Below are 12,118 nucleotides of genomic sequence, written 5' to 3'. Positions count from 1 at the left end.
AGACAGGCATTGTCTCAGAGGGAAAGTATGCCTTGATCACCTGAGGGTCCGTGAGTAGGCGGTTGGCTGCGGAGGATGAGAGCTGGTCTTACCCCTACCCGTTCGGCTACAGGGCACGTACCATGTTGGAGAGTCAATTGGTGAAGAAGTAAAACGAGGGTGAGTTGGTATTGAAGCTAGAATTTCCTCGTGGCTGGGAGGCCACTGATGAACTCATGTCCAGGGAGGCTGTGAACTGCTTCAACTTTTCGAAGGAGCCGAGAAATCAACGCAACTTGTCTTGTCTAGAGCTCCTGAGCTCCAACAGTTGTGGACTGACCTGGGCCGTCGATTTCCAGTCCCCAGAAGCAATGCACCTATGCGCTAGCAATACATTGCAGTAGTGCGATGCAGATGGAAGAGGTTACAAGGTAATAGCGACATGGGAATACCATGTCAGTCAGCTTTGGTGTCGATGGAAAAGGGGTGATTGAGGTTTATCAGGTGCAGACGTACCATTCAGAGTAGTGCCTCCGCCAGGCAGAAAGGGACAGCAGTGGTTGATGCTAAGTGATAAACGGACGAGTTAAAAGTGGCCGCTATAGATGTTTCTGCATATATTCTGCAGGAGGCAGAATGATGATGCAGCGCATAGCGGGCTGAGGGTCTAGATCTCTCCAGCCAACATGAGGCTTTCTGTTGGAAAAGCCATCAAAGAGAGACAAGCATGATCCTGGTTGGTGTAAAAGAAATATAGGGGATTTGATAAAAAGTCCAGATTTTGATTGAGGAAGCTTTCAATGTGAGTTGAAAAGATGTAGTAGTACCTTAGGTTAGTACCTTAGTAGGTAGGTAAGGAAAATCTTCGGGGTCGGATGTCAGTTGCGCTGGAAGGACGGAGTAGCGAACCTGCCTACCTAGGCCGGGCCTACTCGATCAGATTATGTACCTTCCTACACCTTGTGTCATCGGCCTTCGTGGAGAAAGGTGCCTTCTCAGATGGGCAGTAAAAGCTGATCTGCATCGTGACTGACCTCTTTGAGGAAAGAAATTTGAGACAGATGCCGATATAGTGCAGAAGCACCTTTCCTATTCATGTCATCCGCTGTCAACACCATCATCTTTATCCAACCGCCTCGCATTTTCCGTCACCACAACTTCTTTGTTGAGATTTCCACAGTACCTTGCCCAATGATGAAATTTCCTTCACTTGGATGCCCAAAGTCGATCGTGGTGCAAAGCTGAAGAGTCTTGCAGCCCCAATTGGGGCCTCAACAGTCAACACAGCCTGTCTGGGCTGATTCAAGCGAAATCTACCATCACCATGATCATCACTCAAAACAGCATCGGTTGGTTGCGCGATAAAGTGTGAAAAAGCACTAGCAACGAATACCCTCGACGGGAATTTACAAACACAGGGGACTTGGGGTGATATCATGCTACAGCAGCGTTGCAACGTCGCCCGTTGATTTTCTTACTCCAAAGTTGGTTGATGCTTTGTCGTGTGACTTTCAGAGACAGATCAACGTTGTCGAACCATACATAGACGCTACTCCACTTGTCGCATACAATACGGGCATAGACACGACTTGCTATCATTGATTGGCCTCTGAAATTGAGAAAAGATCAAGCTCATCGAGATGTCTGCTAGATCGAGGCCCTTCCTCGTAATTCTAGGCACGGCACGTTTTACCTCGCCATGATCTTGCTCCCGTATCCCAGGCATTTGCTAGCATTTATAGCACGACATTGTACGCACCACCTTAACGAAACCTGAGTCCTGAGCAGTCCAGACAGGAAATGTCCCACTTAGGCTGGGCTGCTTTGCCTGGTTTGCGTACCCTGAAGTATCTCTGGCAGGGTCCTGAAGACGCTAAATCTATGGAGGGTGGATATCTAAGTACGCCATGTCCATGTTCCCCCATCAAGACTTTGGTGGAGACATCCGCCAAGGCTTAGAGTATCCTTCACGTCTCATTCATCATGGTCGTCCTAAGCTACTGAACTAGCCGACCTAGCCCCCAGCAGCTGGCCCTGGCATGACAGGGTCTGTAGGAGACCATCGATGGCATCGTCGAGCGGCCTGAAAAGATCCCTGGCGGGACCGAACGGCACATGGGTATTGAAGGTTATGTACCAGGTGTACCAAAGCCCCTGTGGGCTCTCTCACCTTGACCATGAGGCCAACCTCATTGCTAGGCTATGATAACTGTGGGGAGATGGAGTCGACAGACTGCAGAAGGGTTCCAGTGCTGAATCTCAAAACTCCTCCATACCAATAACACCTCTCCACCCACATACTGTAGCCCCTCCATTCTCCTCACCTTTCCCTCCCTTTCATCTTGCGATTTTCGAACCGTCGCCTGTTCTGGGCGACTAAGGAGCTTCGATCAACCGTTGGTGTGTTGGCGTCGATAGCTAGTCCAGCCTAACGTCCACCGCCACCACCCTCTAGTCTCCACAGCTTCATGCTGAGTCGTCACGTCCAGCTTCCATAGACGGTGCTGTGCCTATACATACCGTACCATATTCAATCGGGCTACCTAGTTATCTATCTAAGTCTTTACCGCCGGCTCTGGGACAGTCGGCACAAAACATCTTTCTCTCAACTCCTGTCCGAGGCATGGTCACCCTCTTCGATGGCTATCGAAAGTTCATTTGCATTTTCGCAGTCTGAACGAAACCTGGCTTGGTGCGATAACCATAGCATATCTCTCGAAAGCCGAAACAGCATGGTGCCACCATCACCTTTACCAATGGACTCTTTGTGGATGTCTTCAGCAGCAACAGCAAATCAACCACAGCCCGGCCAGATTTCACCGTTGAGCGCAGGATTGGACAATTCTTCTGCCCCTACGATGGTACATTCAGCTTCCTCGTCCTGCGCCGATTCTTGGAGCACGGACTATGTCGACCGAGACGATGTTGAAATGGACAATAATTGGGAGCAAGGCTCGGACGATATTCTTACCATCCCGAAGTTAGAGCCGGTCGAAGATGACCTTAACATGGACGATCTGAAAGCCGCCCCCCTGGCGCCAGCTTCAATGGACTCCGCCAAGATAGATCCGAAACCGAAACGACCACGAGGAAGACCAAGGAAACACCCATTGACCACGGCAGTGAGCGCAAGTAAAGTGACCAAGGGTCGATCAAAGACTGGTTGTATTACCTGCCGAAAGCGCAAGAAGAAATGTGATGAAGCGGTAAGTGATTTCACGAAAGGCGTTAGACCTGTCACAGAACGAGGGGGGATGCCATGTCACCTTTCTCCCTGTCATGTCTAGTGCTTTTTAGTTCTTGAGCTGTCAACAGAAGGCTAATATGAAGTAGAAACCTCGATGTACGACCTGAATCATTCACCTGAGATATGCAAGATTCTAATCATTTGTTTCTAGGCATGAATTGCGAGAAGAACGCTGTGGTATGCGAGGGCTACCACGAAAAACAGATATGGAAGAGCGGCAAGGAAAAGGCCGAAGAGGGTACGTTCCCTTCCATGAAATACCGACGCATCCTTCTTCTAACTATCGCACCAGAGCGATTACGCCAGGAGGCCCTTCCAATCATTACTATGCAACCAATCTTCCATGGTGTCGAGACTGTCGAGGATAAGGTCTTTTGGAAACATTATATTACCCATCTGAGCAATGTCTTAACAGTTGAAGGAGAGGCCAGAAATGCATTCAAAGACATCATCCTTCACCTCGCCAATGAACACCAAGGCCTCATGCACTCTATCCTGGCGGTCAGTAGCAAGCACATCGACTGGGATACACCGTATGGTGCCAAGTTATTGGCCGACCATCCTCAGTCCAGTCGGGAGGCGTTGCAACAACGCGCCGACTATCACCACGACGAGTCCATGAAGCGACTGTACGAGGATATGGGACGGCCCTTGGACAAAGACGATCCCGAGTACAAGACCATTCTCTCTGCGAGATATGGACAAATGCTCTGTTTGCTTCTTCAGACGAGAGCCGATGGAAACCCTCGAGGTGAACATCGTGTGCACCTCCAAGCTTATCAGACTCTGATTCAACACTCACCCCCTGAGGACCCGGCTTTATATACTTTCATTACTGAGTTCTTCCAGTACCACATCTTTGCCGATGACTTGTTCTGGCACCCTGAGAATATGACAGCTAGATTGTCGTCTGAAGATTGGGAGCCTGTGGCACCGATACAGCCCCCCCGTTTGATAGGTGTTGGGGATGGCCTCTTCCAGTATCTATCTCAGATCACGACTATTCGAAACACGATCCGAGCCAATATTTCTGCTGGTGTTGACCCAGTGGTGGACTACACCAGCTTGTATCAGGCTGCTGAGATTGACGCGGCCATTCGCGAGTGGACACCAAACTGGCCATGGGGTGACAGCCGTGACCGAGTCGGACTGCTCTACAAGCAGATGATGTGGGTGTATCTTTTCCGGACGATCTACCCACCTTCAGTCTCCTCAATGCGCCGTTCGACGTTCAGCACCTTGCCCATCTCGGCCTCAACCACTGTTGCTCCTCCGCCACCACCACCCAGACGAGCTTCGATGATGGCCACAGTATCAAGGGGTAACGGTGTCACCGGGGCTGCTGATGTTCACATGGCCAGCAGCTGCCCAACATCTCGCAACCCTTCGAGGACAAATTCCATGCATGAACAAGACTCGTCAACATGCCAAGAGAGGGCATCTTCACCCCCACCTTCCAGAAGACCAGCATACCACGACCGACGAATCACGCTCGCTGTTGAAGAGTCTCTCACTATTTTGGAGTCTTTCAAGCCTTCTGATCCGTCCCAGACTCTGCTACTTATTCCCTGTCTAGTCATTGGCACTGCTTGCTTTGAGCCAGCCCAGCAAGAACGCATACACACTGCATTAAGAGCTGTTCGTGGATATACAGGCCTACGGAACTGCGAGCGTGTCATGGAGCTTCTAGAAAAGGTTTGGGCATGCATGGATCAGGGCGACTGGGTATCTGTATGGGACTGGCAAGGCGTTGCTCGACGAATGCGTCTTGACTTCTCCTGCGCTTGAACTATGCGACAGCATGCGAATAACCATTCATCTTATTCAAATTTGCGCCACTATATACCACAACACTGGGGTTCTCCAGATCGTTATAACATGGTACAGCCTTTTATTTATGCATGTAATGTTTACAGAGCCAATTTTATGACAGTATACCAGTCTGTTATTGTTGTTGCTTTTCTTCTTGCAGCTCCAAGGTCTCTGAGAATTGGTTAGCGCCTGAAACAGCAGCTTGCGCATATATCTGAGACGGAAGCTGGAAAAGGATGAGGTCTGGTGTTTCAGCATCCAAGCCTAGATCATCATCTTGTCATTTCATCACTGAGGCATTACGACGCAAGGAGTCACGGGTCCGGTATTATTCACAGTCTGGTTTCCTTTTCCCTCAAGTGTGCCTTCATGGAGGCCCATGATTGTTTCATTGAACACTTTGGATGGCATTTGTCCGGGAGGAGTGTTGCGATTAGCCCGCTCCAAGACCAAGTTCACCCACCTAGTTGATGGGGCTGGCGTTTATCTCTGGCCAGATGCACTTACAGAACGAGCGATGGTTTTTGAGGCAGGGTGTGCCCAAAGTCATGACCAACGCAATTCTTTCTCGCTGACTTAGTTTCATGATATCTGCCAAATGAAGTGCACGGAGCATGGTCACACAGTTTGGGGCGAATAGATAGCGGCGTCATATTTAGAGACCAGGTACAACGGGCATGCTGATGATACAGCATGCTTTGGCTTTGACCATAATAACATGAAGTAACGTGCCAGGATCTAAACTGACCCCGGCAACGTTGGAAGACCATTCAACGTCCAATCAATCCCCAATTGCATCGTGACATATTCACAAAAGGAACAAAATACTCTGTACACAGGTACTAGAGCCAATAGCTGAAGAGGACGTGTTTGTACAGCATCAAAGGCCACATTCCAAGATGGAAGGCCCCAACGAAATATCGACATATAAACGAAACTGGCGAGACAGCGATGGGCGCGTATGTAATCTAAAACATAGAAACTCCTTCCGAGGACAAGCACAGCATGAGAACTATGACCATATCTCTCAAGCTCGTCGTGCCTGACATCGCCCTTCAACCCAGCTATGGAGTCATCATCACCCTTGCAGATGAAGGCTCAGCTGGGATTTCTCTTTTGATGTAATAAACGCTCTAATCATCACGCTTCTCGCCTTCAAAGTAGAACTTGCCCAAAGGCTCATCACCCCGTCCAGGCCCTACAAGACCCGAAGCAGGCGCCCTTGTCTCACCTCTATCCAACCTCTGGACAATACGCTCTGCCGCCTCCTGAGCAGCAGCAGTTTGTGATTGGGGTTGCGACGCAGAGACAGGGCCTCGGAAGGTTGTGTCAACAAAAGAGTCGTTCTCTGGTGCTTGTCCTGGATTCGGATCAGTCGCGACACCGTCCATCATGCGAGCGTCCCGGCGCTCCTGAAGGGCAGACATACTCACAGGCGTGTCACCGCCCATATGAGTGTCACGCTCCCGCCGGGCGTCGCTCAGACCGGAATTGGTTCTTTCAAGACCCCAAGCTTGGGGGGCCGTTCGACGATGATAAATGGGCCCAGATACGGTACTGCCGGCACCCTCACCAAATCCAACAAGAGAGGCAGAGCCGTCATCGCTCATGCGATCGTCATAACCAGCCACAGAACGAGCATTGACACCATCGAGATCCTCGTCCATAGCGTCGGGATAGCCACCCATGCTTGCGACTGACTCAGCTTCACGGTAGTTGGTATCGGTACTAAACATGTCTTCGTCGTGTTCGCCGGCAGTTGTGCGCGTATCATCGCCATCGCCAACATGGCTCTCAGTTGCGCTGGCCGTTCCGACAGTACTCATCTTGGTCACGGCGACAGGCTGGCCATTGCTATCGAAATATGCAGGTGTCAGGTGCTGTGTAGCAGGGTAGTTGGGCGGAAACCCAGTTGTAGAGGTTGGCGTGGTTTGAGGCGAGGGAGATGATGCTCCTTGGGCGTTCGCTTGAGGAGGTGCCCGGAGGGTTGAAACTCGCTCGAGACCAGCGAGTCGGGAAATTCGGTCGGCACGTTCAGCCTCGAGGCTTTGGGTGGAAGGGTTATGTTGGTGTCCGCGACTAAGAGGACCCTGTGGGAAGTGGCCTCGATGACCATCTTTGATCGCAGTGGTGGATAGGGCGGAAAGCGAGGTAGTGGTGCTTGTAGGAGTGCCTCTGAGACGGGCAACGATGTCAGTGGACAAGTTTCAGGGGGCAAAGGCATCACACCAAATGATAGGCAATGCTAGGAGCAAGGAAGAACACACGGCATCTCAGAGGGGGTCTCTGGTCTGGAGGTGGGAGGTGGGAGGTTGATGAAGGTTGGGGGCTGCGTCTGCGCCATGATGATAATAGCTCGTTCCGGCAGTGAGAAGTTGCCCGACTGAAACGCAATGGGTATTGTCTTTGCACAAGAGCTCCCGGTGGTCGTAGAAGTGGAAGTGGATGCGATGGTATGAGACGACGTCAGGTATCGAGGGTTTCGCTGTCAACAGCGCTCAGGAAGTTAGGCGCCTGCTGATATCAGGCGAAGGATACGACGAAGACTATTGCGTGACACTATCGTCGGTGATGGCTTGATTATGCTCGAGTGACGGCGATTGTTGTAAGAAAGAGAAAAGGACGTAGGGAATTGAGAGTGGGAAAAAGTGTATTATCGCAAGTCCAGCTTCGTTGTGTTGGTTGGGCTGGGCAAGAGGAATGAATGCAAGGCATGCATTGCGACTTGCCATGTCTAGTTACCTAAGTTAAGGCACAGTGCGCCGTGAACCTACTGAAAACCCCCTACAGCACAGGCACAACAGGCGCTAAAACCATGCGATTGGAGATGGGAGCTGTACTCCGAGGAATGAGGGGGAGGGGTCAAGTGATTGGGCCGACAAAGGGTGGATGGATTATGACGTCGATTGTAGATGTCGTGATTGGCCAGGGAGCATCGGTATCTTGGAATCGGGAATTATGATGCCAATTCTCTGACTCCAGGACCCTCGATGATACTTAAAATCAATGGATACGGACGGTAAATACTGCCCGACGTTGAACATATATTCGTGGCTTATCTCTCACCCTATGAGGATATGTTTTACACTCGCCCTACAATCAAGTTTATGCAGATAGGTCATGGCTACCTATGGCATCAGGCCATGCCCATGCCCATGCCCGTGCCCGTGCCCCAGCTAACAAAAGGGTGGCTCTAAAACGAATAAGGCACGGGGGGAGCTCAGATTTCATTCTGGCGACAGCAGATCAAGAAGTCAAGAAATTCTTTTTGATTTGACCCAATTACTTATATCAACAGTTTTACTCCAATGCAATGCTCTTCTAGATCTAGGTGCGGATCTAGATAGTCTTTCTCCCATAACCTTCTTATTCCTTTCGCAATCTCGCATTTTCCCCCCCGAAACAAATGGCTTATCTGAGCGCCACAAACATACGCGTCCATCCGCCAAATTACAGGCCAGAGGAAAATCGCCAATCCCCGTTGCCGTTGACATTCCGTATAGCGCCACAATCATGTGAAATAAAATGAACAAACCCCGTTCAACCAGAAAACGCTTGCCAAGAAGAACCACTGCAGAAGCTGAAATGTGCAATGATCTCTAAGGAGGATGGCAGATACTCTTATAGCAGAGCCATTCCGAGAGATGTGATGCCGAGTACCAACGACAGAACAACAACACCAGGAGTCATGGGCGAAGGAGAGCCAGCGTTGATATCAGGGACCGTGGTCTTGGGAGCAGGAGGGTCCCAGGTAATCGTGGGTCCATCAGCCGTGGTTTGAGAAGCAGCCGACTTCTCCTTTGTGGCAGACTTGGTATCGGACTTGTCGGTCTTTGATTCCTTCTTGTCATCCTTGCCCGTAGCAGTTGCAGAAGCCTCTTCTGTCGCGTCCGCTGTCTTGGAGTCGTCGGCAGTCGCGGAGGCCTTGTCGTCGGTAGCCTTGGCCTTTTCGACGGCAGTGGTAGACTCCTCGTCCTTGGCGGCGATGACACCAGTGAGGAGGATGGCGATGGGGAGGACGTGCTTGGAGAAACGCATGGTGTCGGGGTATTGAGTGTTGAAGATGGATTATTGAGTCGATCGATCAGTGGAGGAATAGGGGATACACCAAGACAACGATCGAATATAGAAGAAGTGGTATGGATTCCAACTGTCAGAGAAGACAAGCGAGAGACTTTGGACTGAGTTGGTCAGTAACGAAAGTGAATAGCACCCAAGAAGGAATTAGTTAGAAGGTAAGGATGAAGAAAGAGAAGCAGAAGCAAGTGGAAATGGAAATGGAGACATTGGATGGAAGAAAACAGGGGAACATGGGAAGAGTCGGTAGCCTCTGTTAAGTCTCCGTTTTTCGACGCTAGGGCATGACTTGGGCACCTAAATTTGGAAACAAGGGTCCGCTAGTGCCAATGGATGTCCACTGTGATCCTGGGGTACAGTACATTTGCCTTATTCCACTGAGAATGAGCGTGTCTTATGGATTGAAAGTCTCAGGGAGGATCGATCAATCAGGAGTGGCGAGACTGTTGGTATCTGGGCTGTTTATTTACTCTTCTTGCCCGGTAACGGTACTGGAGTCTGATGACATGTGCTGCTCAGCCTGCCCTGGCAGGTTAGTACTTATTGGTAGTATCAACAACAGGAGAGTTGACTGATCATACAGGAGGTTGGGCAAGCCAGCACCTAAACACGGGAGAGTACCTGCACTTCAAAGTTATTCACTACAATGATACTGAATGGCCAAGACCTACAGTCTACCTAGGTAGTTCCAGTGTCTTCAACTGTTGACAATATTTCAGGCGACATTCTTCAACACAGCCCAGACCTCGTATTCAATATGCACGCACTGGCCCCATTATTACACGACACCACTTCCTTTGCTTGAAGGATCCATGGATCATGGCAACCATTCAGCAGCTGACGTACACAGCCCCAACAACGACAGTTGAACTGGACGTGCTGGCAATCCCTTTAACTGACTAAGTAGGTACAGTAAAACAGCCTGAAGCTGTAAACAATAACACAACAACACGAGTTGTGGTTCGATGATACATGATAAATACCAAATGCAACTGACCAATAAATTGCTCTCCTAAACCATGTGAAACTCCCTCAGCAACGATGGAACCATGCACCTCATCAAGCCACTATTAACGGATATTAGCGCCGTTTAGTTCCGGTACTTCTCCTTGGTGTTAGGTGTTAGTTACCCCGAGGCTCTGCTTTGAACCATCAATCATCTCTACCTAAAGGACGTATTTTATCTTCAAACCGTTATTTCTGTCTCCTGCCATCGGTAATCAACGGCCATTCTCATTATGTATATCCCTTTCATATAGTATCCTCCGTCATCTCGATCTCGCCCCTTATAACCCCGAGTTCTCATTATCCTCTTATCAGATCCCCTCTAAATGGTATATCTATAACGTGGACTCTCATCTCCAAGCTCAGCCAACTCATCCTCTCTCATTCCTCGGAACTTGTCGTCCATGAGACCTGCCTGTCGTCGCTCATTCTCTCGTCGGTACCACCACAACATGAATCCATAGATGACAGTGCCGAGAGCAACCATGCTGAGCGTTACAGCATGTCCGCGGATATATCGAGGCTTGTCTGAGGCAGGACTGGCCAAGGTTAGCAGAAGTCACGATATCGGTCAGTATCGGGACTTACTAGATGAACGCAGACATGATGCCTGCCGCATTACCCCAAGTCAACTGCATTCCCGTACCAGTAGTACGCTTTCCGTAACGCGGCGAGTTTGTGGGCAACTAAACAACTGAGTCAGCTCGCTATAATTTATCATCATACTCATATTAACTTACCCAAGCCAGTGGCAAGCCCACGACAACGTACAAGCCTCCAGCTACCAGGAAGCAGCCAAAGTAGTGAACACCAGAAGACACATCAGCCAGCAGGACTGCATATCCAACAACGCTGATGACTCCAAAGATCACGCAGAAAAGTCCACGCTGTTGAAGCTTATCTGAGAGAAATGCGGTCGACATGTACGCCGCTGCACCGAGAAAGTAGCATGGCACGGTTAGGAGTTGTGTCTCTGCAACCGTCCAGTCACCAAGATCCCTAATAATGGTCGGGAGGAAGGTTGAAAACCCTACGCTTGTCAGTCAGTGGACTGTGTGCTAGGTTGGGGGATATCGAAACTCACCATACAACATAGTGTCGACGCCAAACTGCGCAACACAAAACGCCCAAACCTTCCAGTCCTTAAAGGCGCACATCATGTCCTTCTTGCTAAACTCACGACTGGAAGCCGTGTTCCCGTACTCACGGGCGTGTCTCGAACGCATAAGCGCCCTTTCATTCTCGTCGAGGAAGTATGCTGTCTCTGCATCGTTTGGCAGAGAAAAGTATGTGACAACGCCAAGCAAGAAGCTCGGGATTCCTTCAATGATCATGATCCATCGCCAACCGCTCATACCATGGAGGCCATCCATATGTCCAATGCCATATGCCAACAAACCACCCAGAGCTCCAGCGACTGCAGCGCTAACGAACAGATAACCCACGCGAAGGGCGAGTTCTCTCTTGGTGTAGAAGAAAGTGAGATAGACCGTCAAGCCAGGAAACAGGCCTGCTTCAACAGCACCAAGAAGCAACCGACAAGCGATTAAAGCACCATATGAGTTGACAAGGCCGGTGAGGGTGGCGATGATTCCCCATGCAGCAGCAATGAATGCGATCCATCGACGAGGCGTGAAGAGCTTAAGGACAAGGTTGGATGGAACCTCGAAGAGCAAGTATGTGACGAACAGAATGGACACAGCAACTTGGAACTGGTTCGATGAGAGGCTCAGATCCTCTTCGAGTCCGTAAAGTCGGGCATTACCAATGTTGACTCTAATCGTTTTGAATTAGTCAGTCATAGGGACTCGGTGAGTGAGTGAGTTGTGTAACTTACCTGTCTAGGAAACTGAAGAGGTAAAGTACCATTACTAGAGGAATGATGTAGAAGTCCAGCTTCGCAACGAGTCTCTTCTCATCAGCAGCTGAGTTGGAGTCAGACTCATCGCTGAGACTGTGACGCCTGGGCGTACTATCTTGGCCGTCTTTCGAAGCCAT

The 12,118-nt window shown here is 50.0% G+C and overlaps 4 protein-coding genes; 1 reads left to right on the top strand and 3 right to left on the bottom strand.

The window, feature by feature from the left end:
* Positions 1 to 2,618: 2,618 nt before the first annotated feature.
* On the top strand, positions 2,619 to 5,014 carry FFUJ_08392 (related to C6 zink-finger protein PRO1A; the record flags this gene model as incomplete). XM_023580913.1 has 4 exons in its annotated part: positions 2,619 to 3,185; positions 3,313 to 3,322; positions 3,378 to 3,464; positions 3,519 to 5,014. 4 exons carry the CDS (start codon positions 2,619 to 2,621, stop codon positions 5,012 to 5,014), a joined length of 2,160 nt encoding a protein of 719 aa, XP_023433957.1.
* A 1,157-nt stretch (positions 5,015 to 6,171) lies between these two features.
* FFUJ_08393 (uncharacterized protein) lies at positions 6,172 to 7,382 on the bottom strand (the record flags this gene model as incomplete). XM_023580912.1 has 2 exons in its annotated part: positions 6,172 to 7,213; positions 7,306 to 7,382. The coding sequence occupies 2 exons, from the start codon at positions 7,380 to 7,382 to the stop codon at positions 6,172 to 6,174; spliced, it is 1,119 nt and encodes a 372-aa protein (XP_023433604.1).
* Positions 7,383 to 8,659: 1,277 nt separating this feature from the next.
* On the bottom strand, positions 8,660 to 9,076 carry FFUJ_08394 (uncharacterized protein; the record flags this gene model as incomplete). Its single annotated transcript, XM_023580911.1, has 1 exon — positions 8,660 to 9,076. The coding sequence occupies one exon, from the start codon at positions 9,074 to 9,076 to the stop codon at positions 8,660 to 8,662; it is 417 nt and encodes a 138-aa protein (XP_023433603.1).
* Positions 9,077 to 10,442: 1,366 nt separating this feature from the next.
* FFUJ_08395 (probable MFS transporter) lies at positions 10,443 to 12,118 on the bottom strand (the record flags this gene model as incomplete). XM_023580910.1 has 5 exons in its annotated part: positions 10,443 to 10,659; positions 10,709 to 10,806; positions 10,861 to 11,150; positions 11,205 to 11,896; positions 11,958 to 12,118. The coding sequence occupies 5 exons, from the start codon at positions 12,116 to 12,118 to the stop codon at positions 10,443 to 10,445; spliced, it is 1,458 nt and encodes a 485-aa protein (XP_023433602.1).

Source organism: Fusarium fujikuroi, chromosome FFUJ_chr07 (genome assembly GCF_900079805.1).
Source record: "Fusarium fujikuroi IMI 58289 draft genome, chromosome FFUJ_chr07".
Taxonomy (NCBI): domain Eukaryota; kingdom Fungi; phylum Ascomycota; class Sordariomycetes; order Hypocreales; family Nectriaceae; genus Fusarium; species Fusarium fujikuroi.
Note: the sequence above shows the minus strand (reverse complement) of the source record. Positions and strands in the feature narration are given on the sequence as shown.